This window comes from Lipotes vexillifer, unplaced genomic scaffold (genome assembly GCF_000442215.2).
Source record: "Lipotes vexillifer unplaced genomic scaffold, Lipotes_vexillifer_v1.1 scaffold394, whole genome shotgun sequence".
NCBI classification, from domain to species: Eukaryota; Metazoa; Chordata; class Mammalia; order Artiodactyla; family Lipotidae; genus Lipotes; species Lipotes vexillifer.
Window position 1 is genome coordinate 2,613,229 of NW_006791731.1, and position 15,862 is coordinate 2,629,090.

Here is a 15,862-nt window from a genome sequence, read left to right on the forward strand (position 1 = left end):
CCCCCGCCCTAGGGCGTGCTCCATAACCTCGCTCCCCCGGAGCTTTGGGGGTGTTGCTGCCCACTTGTTATTAAAACCAGAGCTGTGGATCGCAGCAGGTAGGGTGGTGGCTGGGTTCTTTCCCCCCGACCCTAATTCAGGTCGCAGGCTCTCAGAGGTGGGAGAGACCTTGGCTGCCACTGCGTCCAGGCCTGGCACAGGGGCCAGCCTGGGCCGGGGTGCCGAGTGGCCGTCGCGCGGCTCGGCGCGGGCTCGTTCCCCCCACCCGTGCCCCGGGCACGCTCGCTTAGTGCAGCATCTGTTTTGAAGAGTGTGGGATGGGTGGGTGGTGGGGAGGGGCCGGTGCTCCAGTCTGCAGTGGGCTGTGCTCCTGGGAGCTGCGGGAAGAAAGACCCCCGCAGCCAGGCCCCAGCAGAGCAGGAGGGGCGCCCGCGGGTTTTCCAGAGCCTCAGTGCCTGTGTGCATCTGGCTGAGGGCGTCTTGCTGGGCCCTGGAGGCGGCTCCTCATTCCAGCATAGGACTAGTGCTCCCACCGAGGTGCTGGGCAGCCCCCGAGTGGGGCTGGCGGTCTACTCCCTGGAAACTAAGCCCAGCCTCAGGGCCAACATGAGGGGCTGGAGCATGTTTATTTTACCGGAAGAAAGGTTGTTCGGAACCTTCCGGAATTTGACTGACGGTGCCGTTGGTAAGTGCGAATCGTGCTATTTCCAGACTACTGCCTCTCCATCCGAAATAGCTCATTCGGCACCAGAGTCCACCCGCAGGGAGCACCTAATGCATACACCGAACGATCTCTGCGTCACATGGCTCTCCCCGCGGCACTGATGTCGCTGCTGTCCCCGACGTCACTGGGACTGGCCCCCGCGTGGCCCAGGTTCTGGGGCCTGCACCTTCAGGCACCCATTCCGGCTCTTTAATGGTGTGATGAGGGGCATCTGTGTTCAGTTCTGGGCTCCCAGGTCCAGCCCGGGGCGAGTGCCTGGACTCTGGGAAGGGGCTTGGGCTGCACAGGAGCCCCCGCGGACACCCACAGGGCCCGGCCCGTTGCACTCGGAACACCAGGGGTTGCTGTTCCAAGGCGGAGGCCCAAGAACAGGCATCTGAACTTCTTTTGCTTAGTCCTTCCTCCTACCTTCCTGGGACTCTGGAAGGCTCCTTCAGCTCCGTGGCCCTCCCTCCAGCTGGACGACGGGTTGCCCCCTGCCCAGTGCAGACCCTGTCTGCTTGGGGTGGGGGGGGGGCCCTTTCTTTGGGACCATGTCTATGTCTGGGCCCCGGGGCCTCAGCCGGACCCATGATTTTTCACGGCTGTGGCCCTCAAGGGGGCTGCTTAGTGCCACGTTCCCCGCTGGGTTGGTTACGTTCATCCCGGGTTACTGCAGGCTGCCGAGCGTTCCCACAGAGAGCGGGTTCTCATGGCTTTAGTGTTATCATGAAGGTTTTTGTCTGAGAATACAAGCATATCTTGATGGGGAAGGCTTTGTCTATTGAGAGAAAGAATGTAGTTCCTATTCCCATTTCAGATCTTTTGTTAAAGATTTATAGGCAGCTTTCCCAGTCCCCTGGCCCCCTCCCCCAAGAAGGACCAGTTTATCAAAAAAGCCGCTGGCTGTGCTGAATGGGAGGCCGCGCGTGACTGAGCGTGGCCGCTGTCGCCCGTGACCTCACACAGCCCTCGGCGAGCGGTGACACCCTCGGCGTTTCCTGTGAACGGGGAGCCTTTCTGGTCCCACCATTGTTGTTCATTTTTGCCGGGAAGAAAACAAAAATTATTTACTACGCACCGGTGCTACGTGTGTTTAGAGCCTTGCTGGGAAATGCTGTGTCCGGGGCGTCCCAGCGGCAGCCACACCAGGGACGGACGGGGTCGAGGCTGTGTTCTCAGGGCTCACTCGCTCCTCCGGGGCTGCTCTGGGGACGTGATGGGAAGTGTGTGTCTTCCTTGCCCAGCGCGGGGTGACCCCGGCTGTCCCTGCACCCCAAGCACTCAGCTCCTTGTGGGCTCGCACTCCCTCTGCAGACCAGGAAGACGTTTAGGAGAGCTGGGGACAAGGCAAAGAACAGAGGCCGCTGTCGGTCCAGTTGGGCCTCCTGGGTGCTCCTGCCTCCTCGGCCTGACCAGCTGCTCCTGGACCTGCGGCCTCTGCCCGGTTGCCCCTCCACGGAGGCCTTCCCTGGGTGTGGGGTGTCCCGTGCTGAGCAGGAAGGAGGACGGGGTGCGAGTGGAAGGGCCCGGCAGCGTCTTCACGCAGCAAGCACGTGGTTCTGGCGCCCATGCTCGCCGGGCTCTGTGCCAGGAGCTGGCACTTGTGCCAATGCCCTCTGCCCTCCTGGGGCCTTTGGCCAAGTCTAATAAACAAGGGCCAGCTGGGTTGGCAGGTAGGTGGCCTGGTGATCTCCGAGGGCAGTTTTGGGGTGGGGGTGGGGGCTCTGGGGGAAACCAGGCTGCAATAGGTGGAGGGAACGGGAGATGAGGAAGGAGTCGTTTGAACAGGGTTGGGTGGGGGGTGACGACGATCGATGGCACCCTAACCAGAGGAAGGTACAGCCCAGCCGCCTCGGCGGCTGTCGGAAGGACAGGCTGGAGCTGGTGGGGGCGGAGGGCAAAGCTGAAGGGGCAGGTGGGCTGAGGGTCTGACTCCCTGCCAGCCCCGAGCCATGTCCCTTGGTCTCTCAGGGTCGGTGCACTGGTGAAGGTGGCCCAGGCTCCGGGGAGCCTCCAAAGCAGGTAATCCATACGTACCTGCAGCCCCTCCAGCTCCCTCTTGAGGCGGCCAGCGCTCTGGGTGGTGCGAAGCCTGGTGATGGTGGTGTTTCTGGGTGAGCAGGACACGGGTTTGGGGTGAATTGCTAACCAGCACCCAGCTTGACAACTTTCCTAATGAGTTCCTAAGAGTCACTTTAAATTGCGTGCCCATTTTAATTTCAGTTATGTGCGTGTTTTCTGAGAAGGTTGACAGAAATTGCCAGTTCACATCTGTGAAGCTCGTACCTCACCCTTGTACTGTCACACGGGTCAGAGGTCGCCTCTGCGTCCAAGGGGATGTGGCCACAGAGCACAGGCTCCCCCGACAGCCCTGCCCCGAAAGGCCACCTTCATCAAACTTAGCACAGAACACAGCTCAGTGCAAAGGAGCCTTTTGGGGGGGCGGGCGGGCACTCCGGCCCGAGCAGAGCCACATGGAATGGAGTCTGACTCTGGTGACGCGCACTTGAACCTCAGAAACTCCGCGTGCGGGGTGAGCCGCGCTCTTAACCCGGGCAGGGCAGTGTCCTCAGTGCAGCAGCTCCTTGGGCAAAGTACACGCACAATGGCCAGCAGGCACAGGGGCCCCGGGAATGTAAATGCCGCTGCCCGAGGGGAACTGGCAGTGGGTCAGCCTGTCGGGTGCTGAAGCGTGACCTGCCACGTGAGGGCTCCTTTGGGCTCCTGTCGCGGTCCCGGGGCAGTGCAGACTGCTCACGCCGTGCTCCCTCCCAGGGAGGGGCGAGAAGCCCGGGTTTCCAGGGGGCGCCTTCGATGAAGATGGCTTTCTCTGTCGCCTTGCATTGGCCAGCCTCTCCACGCGTGTCCATGTCGTAGCATGTACTTGGGAAGAGCACAGGCTTTCCATCGGCCAGACCCCGTGTGTCCCACATTTGCCGGCCCTGTCAGTCAGGGGTGGGCGGTGGGCACTTAGCAGCCGAGGGCGAGCCGGGGCCGGGGCATGTCTCCCAGGCACTCCCTGTGTCCTCTGTGGTCAGTCTTCAGTGGCTCCCGTCTGACACAGAGCCTTGCAGCTCACAGACGTTCACAGAATGTTTGTGTAGGCCAGAGAGAGAGAGTGTGGACAAGCAGTTCTCTTGTGACCAGGCCCTGTAGCCCCTCTCAGCACATGGTCACCACTGTGGTAATGAGCCCATGGCCAGAAGCAGGCACTTGGCCACTGTCTGTGCCCCTCCAGCTAAGAGGCCGAATCTTCAAGGAACAGTTTTATCCGTGCAGTTTCCCCTCTAGTGCCTGTCAGCACTAGAGAGCATCCAGAATAGGAGAAGGGCCGGGCACCCCGTGAGCTTCTCATTGTGTTTTATGGCTTTTCCCCTGAAGATTGGCCTCACATGATGCCACCCAGAGGGGCTAAAACACAGCTGGGTACCCGAACCCAAGGGCAGAGTGAGAGGTGGGGGACCCCGAATCCCATTTGTCATCTCTGCTCGTATCTCTTGGCAATTCCTGAAATAGGACAGATTTTAGCTAAAGCTAAAAAAGCAGGGGAGACAGTTTTGAGTTCGAGTCCAGCCAAGTTAATTGTTTGTTAAAACAAAAGTATCAGTGCTGGTAAAACCCGAGAGGGACTGGGTGGGATGAGGGCGTCTCCTAAAGCTGGCTTCTCTCCTTGTTACGTATTAGTGTTGATCTCATTTAAAACAGACACTCTTATGTGCTGGATTTGTGAACAGTACGAATGTATCCCATCCCACCAATGTCAGGACAAAATTACTTTTTTATACTCATTTCTTTTTCAAAACAGAGACCCTGCATATAAGAATAACAGCCCAGCATCTTGTCCGTGTTTTTCTAAATTGACTATTTTAAGGTCATGTTATTCCTAAGCAGTGTGCAAAGAGTGACGGGTACTCTGGAGATAGATACTTTCTTCTTGCATTTTCTCCTAGGGGAACTTCTAAAAGGCAAAAGCTTAACCAATAAGAGTATCAAATCAAATGTCAAGCAGGTATTTCCAGTGTTAGGACAATAAACGCATGTGCCTCAAGTTAAACTGTGCAAAAATTTGTTATTAATTTCTTGGTTTTTTAAGCTCTGAAATACATATCGAGTTAAACTTAGTCATGGCTGTTCTAAGACGTACTTAAGGAGAGAAGGAATCTCTATGTTCATTTTTTATATGTGTTTTATACCTGCGTATCTGTGCAGAAATGCTTTTACCAGAATTATTCATCAAAGTCCAGTTATTGACCCCTGTGTGTGTGGGAAATACATCATTGTTCATCAAAGGAATGTAACAGAATATAGTCTCTGCCGCACATCGTTTTACAATGTCTACGCTACAACTCAATACTATTAGACATTTGGGGAGAAAAGAAAACAGAAAACATGACCTTCACCCCAGAGAAAAGGCCACAAGGGACATGACCCCAAGATGCTGACTTGTGTTGGAATCATCAGACACGTTCTGACTCTGCTCGGGGACATAAAGGAAAACAGGCTCCAGGTGGAGAGTAGAACATCTCAACAGAGAAATCGAAGCTATTTAAAAAGAGAACCAAATGGAAATTCTGGAGTTGAAAAATGCAGTATCTGAAATAAAAATTAACCTTAGGGATGAGAGAAGATTCAGTGCACTAAGAAATTGGTCTGTAGAAATGGCTTAATATGAAGAACGGAGAGAACAAAAATTGAAAAGAGAAATGAGCAGAGCTTCAGGAAGCAGCGGGACAGTGTCTGATATACGTGTAATTGGAGTCCCGGAAGAGAGGAAAGAGAACGGGGCATCAAAATGTGAAGTAAGAAATAACTGAAAACCTCCCAAGTTTGGTGGAAGCTTAAATCTACAGCTTTGTGAAGCAGGATGAATGTAAAGAGAGCCTCGCTTAGGCTCACCATAGTCAAACTGCTGAAAAGCAGTAACAGAGGGGAAATCTCGAAGGCACCAGAGGAAGAAAAGACGTGTATGTAGTCATGTGGGCTGTCACAGCCTTCTCAGAAGACAGTGGAACCGTGTCTTCAAGTTCTGGCGGGGAGAGGAGTTGACCCAGAGTCCTGTATCCAGCGAAAATATCCGTTAGGAACACAACGTGAAATAGAGAGAATTTAGGTAAATTCTAAGAGCATTTGTCATCAGCAGACCTCTGTAAGAAATGCTGCAGGAGCGAAAAACAGTCCTTCAGGCTGCAGAGAAGTGGCAGCACACGCACACGGGACCTCGAGGAGAAAGAAGGAAGGATGTGGAAATGGTGAGGCGGGTGGTGAAAATAAAAGAGCAGCGTCCTATGAATTCTTCTAAAATGAATGACCGTTCAAGGTAAAACTCACAGCACAGCGTGGGCTTCATCGTGTCTGCACATGAAGCGTATGTTCCAGCTTCAACATAAAGGGGCTTGGGGTAAACGGGCACAGACAGTCACTAATTTCTTACGTGATGTGAACGATATCCACTAATAGACTGAAAGTTGACATGTAATGCAGTCTCTAGGGCAGCCACTACAAAATAATGCTAAAAAGCCAATATGTAAATTAAAATGGAATGGGGAAAAATACTCAGTTAACCAAAAGAAGGCAGGAACAAGAGGAACAGAGACCCCAGGAGGGGGCAGATAGGAAGCAAGTAGTAAAACGGCAGCCCTGACGTCACCCACGTGAGCAGTTACTCTAAATGTAAGTGACGAAACACCCCAGCGAGGAGACACACCAGAGTGGATGGAACAGCAAGACCTGCCCATCTTGTAAAACACCGTGACTGACGCAGAGGGGTTGAGGTGAAAAGGTGGGAACAGGCAGCCTGAGTCGGCTGGGGGGAGCATTAACCCCAGATAAAGGGGGCTTCAGATACAGATGAAGCATTGCCGGGGGTACGGAGGGCACAGCCCACAGGACGGAAGGGTGGGCTCAGGAGTGAGGTGCGTGTGCTCCTGAGGAACAGAGCCTAAGACATGGGTGAGGCAAGGACGGGCAGAATCCAACAGTCATTCGCAGTCATTGTTGGGAAATTTCACACCCCTCTTTCCGCTGTAATAGGGCCGACTGAGCACAACTCAGGAGACAGACAAACCCTGGACAACACACAACCGTGCTGCATCTAGAGCAGGGGTTGGCAGGCGGTTCTTGTTGGGGCCAGAGTGAATGTTCCTGGCGCTCTGGCCGCGTGTCTGTAGCAGCTCCAAACTCTGCCATGGAGCTCAAAGCAGCCGTTCATCAGCGGACAAGTGTGGCCTCGTTCCAATAAAACTTTATTATTTACAGACACTTTTTACATGTCAGGAAATGTGCTTACTTTGATCTTTTTCGACCATTAAAAAACGTAGCAACCTTCTTAACCAAAAGGGGCCACAGAGTTGCTCAGTCGTGTTCCAGAGCATTGACATTGAGAAGGAGACAGGTTGGAATGAACACCTTTTCTCTGAGCAGCGTCGGGATGACAGTGGGGCCCTGCTGGCCACCCTGCCCAGCAGCCTCCCTCCGGCCACGCCAAGCTGAGGTGCCAGGAGGGATCCAGTGCTGACTCCTCCCCTGTCCCCGACATCCAGGCAGGTGTGAGGGATGATGCTCCGAGTCCCGCACCTCCCGTCCCTTGTCCCTTGTGAGAGGCCATGGCCGGGGTCGCAGGGCCTTCTGCTCTGTAAAGAGCTCCACCTGCCATGGCCAGAGAAACACCCACCCCCTCTCCCCCCGCTGCCCGGCACCCCGTCCGCTTCTCCCCCTCAGACTCAAGGGTGCTGCCCTCCCGACCTCTCAGTCCCTGAAGCGCTGCGGGTCACCCTGAGATGCTTGTCGCCTGGTGAGTTTGCTAATGCCCGTCTCCCTGGGACTGGAAGCTGCCGAGGCCAGGAACCACCGCTCCCCCACTGCATAGCAAGCACAGCCGGTCCCAGGAGTGTCGTGTGCCCGGTCCCCCTGCTCCTGGACCAGTGTTGAGTGCGTTCAACACCGGGAGCCAAGATGACTGATGCCAGGAGGTATGTGTGTGGTGGGCTGGCTGGGGATGGGGAAGGTGGCCTGGGGCGGATGGTAGGCCTGGCGGGCGAGGGCACCGGGGGATGGGGTGGCCAACCACAGCTGAAGCTCAGACCCTGCTTGGGGGCGGCCGGCCGCAGTGCGCAGGGTCAGGGGTCAGTGGTTGGGGTCTTCAGGCTCACCTTGCTGCAGGTGCACCTCGGGTTTGGTTCAGTTCAACTGTCATTGGTACCTCTGTGGGTCTCCGCCCTCACAGATGCCTGTCTCTTGGGATCGCATACAGGTGGTCCAGCAGGTGTGGAATTACAGCAGTGGTGGTGAGCCTCGGTGAGTGGGAGCCTCCTAGGTGGGTGACCCCCTCAGAGTTCTAAGAGGCACCAGGTAGGGAGGTGAGAGTCAGCAGGTGCAGAAGTCCAGAACACTTCCTTGTGCCTGAAGCAGGAGGGCCAGGCCCCCAGGGGAGACGGCAGGCACGGCAGGGAGTCGACGTGTGTGTGCACACGTGCCTGCATGTGCGCAAGTGCATGCGTGCTGCAGCTCTGCATGGAGCCCCGTCACCAAGCTAGTCACCGTTCATTAGTAAAGTTGTGACATTTGAAAAGCCCAACAGTAGTTAAGAGTCTGTCCACTGGGGTAAGAGTGCTTTCCTTTCTCTCTGAAACTGACTACACCGCACCCGCTAAATGGTTTTGTGAGGGAGCTGTTGTCTTTGAGAAGCCTGATGCTTCGACGCTGTGCGTTCTCTAGCGTTCTCGAGCGTAGGAAGTGTCGCCGCGGCCGGTGTGGCCGGTACTGCTGTCGTTTCCCCGGTGCCTGACTTTGACAGTGAACGCCGAGGACCCAGGCCTACCATGTAAACCACCGCTTGTCAGCGGAGCACACTCGGCAAGCTTCTCATTTCCTGAGACACCAGTATGTTCTGCTGACTTGAATCGGGAACAGAATTCGCCCTTCCTAGCGTTCTGTGTGGTGTAAAGGTCGAGGCTGACACCTTGAATTCTAGGCTGAATGCATAAATATTTTAATGGGCACGTTAGCAACGATTTTGAAAGGTGCTTCCCTCCTCCTTTGAAAACGATTTCCTCCTCCTACACAGTTTATTTTTCTTAGTAGTTCAGCACAATATTCCGTTTCTCAGGGCCTTTGGTGGTGTAAAACATTAGCTAACAGTCGCTGGGGTGCCAAGGCACGCTTTTATTTTTTTTTATGTAAACTCTTCATTGAAGTGTGACATACAGAGAGGTGCGTGACCCAAGTCTCCAGCTGGGTGAGTTGTCACCAGGGACCCCCATCCACATCAAGATCAGAACATACCAGCCCGAAAGCCCCTGCCCCTCCCATGGGCGACCAGCACCCTGGCTTCTGCCAGCAGACACTCCTTTAGCCCCGTTGGACATCATGTAAATGGAACCCACAGTGTGTGCCCTTGTGCACCCAGCATGTGCGGGATTCCGCCGTGTTGTCCTGCGTGTGAATGAGCCAGACTCAGTTTCTCGTTGTTCCAGTGGCGATGGGCGTTGGGTTTGTGTTATAGGGAGGAAGCATGTAGAGTGGGGCGGGGGGGCGGGTACATAGACTTTGAAATCAGGCAGCCCTGGGTTTAAGTCCTAGGCTCCTACTTTTTCACTCTGTGACCCAGGGCAGATTGCCTACCTAAACCTCTCTGAGCTACAGATTTCCCGTCTGTGAAATGGATACAGTAATCCCTGCCTCCCTGGGCAGTTAGGAGGATTAGGCACCAGACACAACCCCCTGGTTCCAGCTGGACACACACTGAGGCCTCCCCTCTTGCCGCCCCTCAGTAGCCGCTCAGAAGCCCACTGCTGGGGTCATTTAGTGCGTCGGTGGCTGCGAGGCCCCTCTGCAGGACCCTCGTGATTTAGATTTCAGCTGTGAGGCGCAGGATCCCGTGAGCGGAGCGTCAGTCCCCCACCCGTCTTGTTGTGGGCTGACGGGCTCAGTGCCTGGTCCCCGAGGGTGGCCTTGAGCAGCCCCTGAGACCCCAGGCCCTGGTCAGTGCCAGAGGAATGAGAGGGTCCTGCCCTCGTGCCGCCGCCCCTGCAGGTGCCTCTCCATGTGTGCACAGCGGCCCGGGCCCGCTGGGTCCTGTGTCCTGCACCGTACGCTTTGTGCCCGCCTGCCGAGTGCGCCCTGGGCAGGTTTCAGGACACGGGCTCTTCGGCCCAGGTCTGGCCTCAGGCCACCTGATGCTTCCCCGTCGGGCTTTGGCTGATTTCAGACACCGGGCCTGGCAGGTGGGGACGTCTGCCTGGGGGCTCTCTAGCTGGCAGGGGTGTGTGCGCGCGGCCCGAGCTGCCTGGGCCAGGCGGTCTGCAGCGTGCCGCCCGCGTGTGTAACGGCCGCGTGTCTGTTGCAGGCCTTCCGGAGCAGTACTACAGCCTCACCTGGTTCCTGAGCCCCATCCTTGGCCTCGTCTTCACCCCCCTCATCGGCTCCGCGAGTGACCGGTGCACCCTAAGCTGGGGCCGCCGGCGGCCTTTCATCCTCGTGCTCTGCGTGGGCGTGCTCTTTGGAGTGGCACTTTTCCTTAACGGCTCTGCCATCGGTGAGTGTTCTGCAGAGCCTTGCCTGGGACTCGATAAGATGCGCAGGTTTAAAGAATTTAGACCGGCTGGTCCCGGACTGGGCAGCTGTTCAGAGCCCTGGACGCCCGGGCGGTGGCCAGGCCACGGGCCCCACGTGGGAACGCCGTGGGAACCTGTTCTCAGGGAGCGTTTCCTGTTGTGATCCATTTGTTTTTAATGCGTATCTGACACCACGTCCTGTTTCCAGCATTATTTCAGAAATTATCTTTTCTCTTTTTTTTTTCTCCTTTTCTTAGGCTTGGTATTGAAAATGTCCAGACGTAGTGTGATACTTTTTTGTTTGTTTCTTTCGTGTACTCGTGGTTTGTTTTGCGTCTTTTTGTTGTTGTTTTGTTTTCAATTAAAACAACTACATGTGGGAAAATAGCTTTTGCTTGAGAGCAGCCGCCAGCACTGGTGGAAAACAAAACCCTGTTTTCTGGCAACGACTTTGTAAGTCGAAGGCTTAATCTGTGTTCTGACATAGGCGAGCCTGCCCCCAAGTCTGCATCAGTTGAGGCGGGGGTCGCTGATGCTAGGAGGCTCAGGAATTGGGGAGGGCGGCGCAGAAAGAAAACTTTGCTGTGCAGCCAGAGCCTCGCTCAGCTGCTCAGAGGCTGTGTGAGGCCGCCTGGGGCGAGCTTAGTGCCAGCTTGGTGGGGGCGGCCGAGGAAGGCCTCCCTGAGCTGAGCGCCCACCCACCTCCCCTCCATCCAGATGCCCCCAGATCAGGGGTCCGGGGGTGCCGCCCTCCTGGCACCTGTGGGCACAGTTTAGAGGGCATGTTGCAGCTTTCTCGAGGACCTGTGTGTGCAGGTGGGCCCGGCCCACTGTGGCCCAAACGCAGCGGCTTGGAGCTCCGGCCCGGTGCCCTCTGTCTTGCTGCGCCTGTGTTGCTCCCGGGCATTGCAGGGTCCAGGTAGCCAGCAGGTTCCCTGCCCTCAAGCAGGGAGGGTGTCTGAGACCCGCCTCATCTGCAGAGCTCAGGGGCTGGTCTTGGGTTCCAGACCATGAGCCCAGTGCCCCCTCATCACTTTTGTGCACAGAGTGCCCCTCAGTCCCACGGCGGTGAATCCAGTAAAACCAGCTTTAGCTCAGCTGTCAGGGGAGCAGGTTGGTCTCTGGGTTCAGGGCCAGACTCACCTGAGGCAGGTGCGTGATTACGGCTCATAGCCTCCTTCCCAGAGCCAGGAAAGACAAAACTCTCCTTCCGTAAGGAGAGGCTGTGCCGAGGAGCACGTGCCCTCTGGGCTGGGGCGGGAGGCCACTGTCTCCCCGGGAGGTCACTGCCTGCCACTGGGCTGAGATCGGCTGCTCCTTTGTGCCCTGTCAGGTCTGTCCCTCGGCGATGTCCCCACCCGGCAGCCCATTGGCATCGTCCTCACGGTGCTGGGGGTGGTGGTCCTGGATTTCAGCGCTGACGCCACCGAGGGGCCCATCCGCGCCTACCTGCTGGACGTGGCAGACAGTGACGAGCAGGACATGGCCCTCAACATCCATGCCTTCTCTGCCGGTGAGCGCGCCCTGCCCCGCCCGTCCCCAGGCCCCGGCCCTGCGTTCGCCGCGCCCTGGTCCTCCATGCCTTCTCTGCCGGTGAGCGCGCCCTGCCCCCTGCCTGTCCCGTGTCCCGGGCCCCGCATTCACTGTGCCCAGTCCTTACCCGGCTTGTCTGTGGTCGGCAGGGCTGGCGGAGGCTGCTCCCACGGCCTCCGCGTGAGGCTTTTTCGTCTCAGACACCGGTGGGCGAGGCAGTGAGCTGGGATCCTGGCAGGGCCAAGTGACTGTGGTCTGGGGCGGGGGACATGCTAGCCAGGCGGCCCCAGTCCAGGGCCCTGTGCTGGCCGCCCCCTGCAGTCGGGCAGCTTTCCCATGGGACGGGAATGTGGGAATGTGAGCTCGGGATGGCGGGGAGCGCGGCGAGCATTCCCCGGGCAGGCAGCCGCCTGTTTCTGTCCTAATTCATGAAGTAGGAACCTGTCAGGTTAGGATTCCGAACCCGGGCTCAGGTGTCGTTTTCTCTGAGTGGCGGCCCTGGACACGCGTGTGTGTGTGCGCGTGTGTGCACGTACGTGTGTGTACGTACATGTGTGTGTACGTACGTGTGTGCGTGTACGCATGTGCGCGCGCGCGTGTGTGCGTGTGTGTGTTGGGGGTGTTGAACTCCCGTCTGGGCGCCCCCCGGCTCGGCTTGGCGCTCACTGCTGCCCTGCTCCGTCCCTCAGGCCTCGGCGGGGCCGTCGGCTACGTGCTGGGGGGGCTGGACTGGACCCAGACCCTCTTGGGCCCCTGGCTCCGCACACAGAACGAGGCGCTCTTCTTCTTTGCGGCCATCGTGTTCTCGGTGTCGGTGGCCCTGCACCTGTTCAGCATCGACGAGGAGCACTACAGCCCTCAGCAGGAGCGCAGCGTGGACGCGGCTGAGGCTGCGGCCCCCGGGCCCCACGCCGGCGCCCTGGCCGGCAGCGCCCTGTTCCCGGACGAGGTGCAGTCGGCGCACGAGCTGGCCCTGGACTACCTGGACACGGGCATCGTGCGCAGCAAGAGTGACTCAGTGCTGCACGTGCCAGATGCCGCGCTGGGCCTGGAGCCCGAGCTGCTCTTCTTGCGCGACATCGAGCCCTCCATCTTCCACGACGCCTCCTACCCTGGCACCCCCTGCAGCACCAGCCAGGAGCTCGCCCGGGCCCGGCCGCCCCGCCTGCCCCCGCTGCTCTGCGAGCCTGCCGGGGAGGACGAGACCCTGCTGGAGAACCACCTGAGCACGGCCGGGCTCCCCAACGGAGGCGGCTCGCCGCCCCACGGCGGCCTCGGCGGCTGCAGCCGGGTGGACATGAAGCCCCCGGCCACGGCGGGCTCCGGGCGGCGGCGCCGGCACATGTTCCGCCGGCAGGCCTCCAGCACCTTCTCCTACTACGGCAAGACCCGATCCCACCGCTACCGCTCCGGGTGGACATGAAGCCCCCGGCCACGGCGGGCTCCGGGCGGCGGCGCCGGCACATGTTCCGCCGGCAGGCCTCCAGCACCTTCTCCTACTACGGCAAGACCGGATCCCACCGCTACCGCTACCGGCGCGCCAACGCCGTGGTCCTGATCAAGCCCTCGCGCAGCATGAGCGACCTGTATGACCTGCAGAAGCGGCAGCGTCAGCGCTGCCGCCGCCGCAACCAGAGCGGGGCCACCACGTCCAGCGGGGACACAGAGAGCGAGGAGGGCGAGGGCGAGACCACTGTCCGGCTGCTCTGGCTGTCCATGCTGAAGATGCCCCAGGAGCTGGTGCGGCTCTGCCTCTGCCACCTGCTCACCTGGTTCTCCGTCATCGCCGAGGCCGTGTTCTACACCGACTTCATGGGCCAGGTCATCTTTGAGGGGGACCCCAAGGTGAGCGCCCGGGCACTTGTTGGGGGGTGGAACCTGGCTGTGGTGACAGCCTGGTTCCCTGGCGCCCAGCAGGCCGCCCCCAAAGCTGCAGGGGTGCACGGTGGGCCGCCAGCCAGCGTGCGGCCCTGCTAACACGGTCGGGAGTTGTCATGTGCGCCCAAGAGGGCATTCACACTGGGGTCTGCGGTGAACAAACGGCAGGCTTCGGCAAGTGCCAGAGCGCTGAGGAGCTAGAGGCAGGAAGGCCTGCTCCCGCCGCGTACAGACGCCGTGCACAGAGGGTTAAAGCAGCGATGTGTTGGCTTGTGGCCGGGCCAGCTGGGTGTGGGTCCTAGTCCCTGTGGAGTCAGCTGACTCGCACCTGTGCCCGTGTCGCCCAGAGTCGGGCTGGGAGGTCCGAGATGGTCCCAGCGCAGGCTCAGGCCTTTGTGCCCCACGTGGTCCTCACCGTCCTGTACTGTCTGAGCTGCTTCTTGCGGCCTCGGCTCCAGGAGGGCAGAGGCAGGAGCTGCCAGTCACATCCTCCAGACGCGGGGCAGGAGCGAGGCTGGGGGCGTTGCAGACGATCTGCTACAGGTCCCGGCCTGGCCCGTAGCTTCCTCCGTGCAGTGCTACCACCGTACTACACGGCTTGCCTGCAGTCAAGATGTAAATTTCCACATAAATGACGTCCTTTGCCCAGAGGTACAGCACGCTGTCCCCACCCCCTGAACCCCAATCTCGTTTCTGGAACAGGCTCCATCCAACTCGACTGCATGGCAGGCCTACAACGCGGGTGTGAAGATGGGCTGCTGGGGCCTGGTCATCTACGCGGCCACCGGTGCGACTTGCTCAGGTAAGCGGCCCCCAGTCAGGTGAGCCGTTTGTCTGGATGTGCTCCATGACTAGAAAGACCGACAGGCATCTTGCTCTGTGGACGGCGGGCCCTGACCAGACAGGGCCACCCCTCAGGGACCGCAGCGTAGAAATCCACTCATCCTCACCTTGGGAATAAGCCACCTTAGCCTGATACCGGGAACCGGTGTCCTGAGACCCACCACGGGCTGTTCTCTGGGCAGGCGCCTGCCCAGGCTCCTCGGGGAGGGGTCTGACCACAGCTCAGGGGGTGGCGGCACTGCAGGAGCTGTGCCCTCAGCCAGGAGGCCGGGGGTGGTGAGGCAGGCATCCTGGGTCCTGCCTGAGTGCATACGGTGTGTTTGGGCCCTGCCGGAGGTCAGGGTGGCTGGAGGAGACAAGCAGCCTTTCTCTGGGGTCAGCTGTGTCCCGGAGGATAGGGGGTGGGAGTGACAGGCTTCAGTCCCGGGAGCGACATGCTGGCACAGCTTCTGGAAACGGGGCAGAGCTGCAGTTAGGGGTCTCCTGGCTGAGCCTGGGCCGGGCCACCTGCCTGTGCTCCTACCTGAGGATGACCCAGATAACGGCCAGGGGCAGCGGGCAGCCTTCATGACGGTCACGGTGCTGTCGATGCTTCAGGAGAGGACTTCTCGGGAGAGCTGGGTCAGGAAGGGTGAGCAGGAGTCTATCCTTCCAGACCCAGAGGGGGTGAGTGCTCGCGAGGAAAACCAGCAACAACTCGGTCCTCGAGGCAGGACCAGGCACAGGGCCCAAGAGGGTGCCGAGTGGGCCTGGACTGGTGGAAGGATCAGGAAGGCCTGACCTTGCAGGGTAGGGAGGCCCCAGGGTGCTGCAGGACAGCACCAGGTCACGGGGTCTGGGACCAACAGTGCCGCCTTCCTTCTGCGGTGCCGAGCCCCCAGCAGCCGAGTGGGGCACGGTGAGCTGTGGCCCGTTCGGGAGCACCACGTGGTGGCCTGACGGGCAAAGAAGAGGGGCGGCCACCTGTTCCTGGGCTGGGCTGAGCGTGGCGGTAGAGGGAGGGGAGCGAGTGGGCAGTGCCTGTCAGTCACCGTGGTGGCCTCTCTCTCTGCAGCCCTGCTACAGAAGTACTTGGACAACTATGACCTGAGCATCAGGGTCATCTACGTGCTGGGGACGCTGGGCTTCTCTGTCGGCACAGCCGTGATGGCCATGTTCGCCAACGTCTACGTGGCCATGATCATGATCAGCACCATGGGCGTCGTCTCCATGAGCATCTCCTACTGCCCCTACGCCCTGCTCGGGCAGTACCACGACATCAAGGAGGTGCGTGGCCGGCGGGGGTGGCTGGTGGGTGAGGTCCTGGGGCAGGGTCAGCAGCTGTGGGCGGCTCTGGGGTTCTTACCGGCCC

The 15,862-nt window shown here is 59.1% G+C and overlaps 1 protein-coding gene across 1 annotated transcript in view; it reads left to right on the top strand.

The window, feature by feature from the left end:
- The window catches only part of SLC45A4 (solute carrier family 45 member 4), a 32,606-nt gene that overhangs the window by 15,100 nt on the left and 1,644 nt on the right, over positions 1-15,862 (top strand). Inside the window, exons 3-8 of the mRNA XM_007464589.1 lie at positions 10,050-10,238; positions 11,591-11,770; positions 12,480-13,147; positions 13,270-13,635; positions 14,371-14,470; positions 15,566-15,777. Of these exons, the coding sequence (XP_007464651.1) occupies positions 10,050-10,238; positions 11,591-11,770; positions 12,480-13,147; positions 13,270-13,635; positions 14,371-14,470; positions 15,566-15,777 (1,715 nt within the window). The remainder of the gene's footprint in view (positions 1-10,049; positions 10,239-11,590; positions 11,771-12,479; positions 13,148-13,269; positions 13,636-14,370; positions 14,471-15,565; positions 15,778-15,862) is intronic.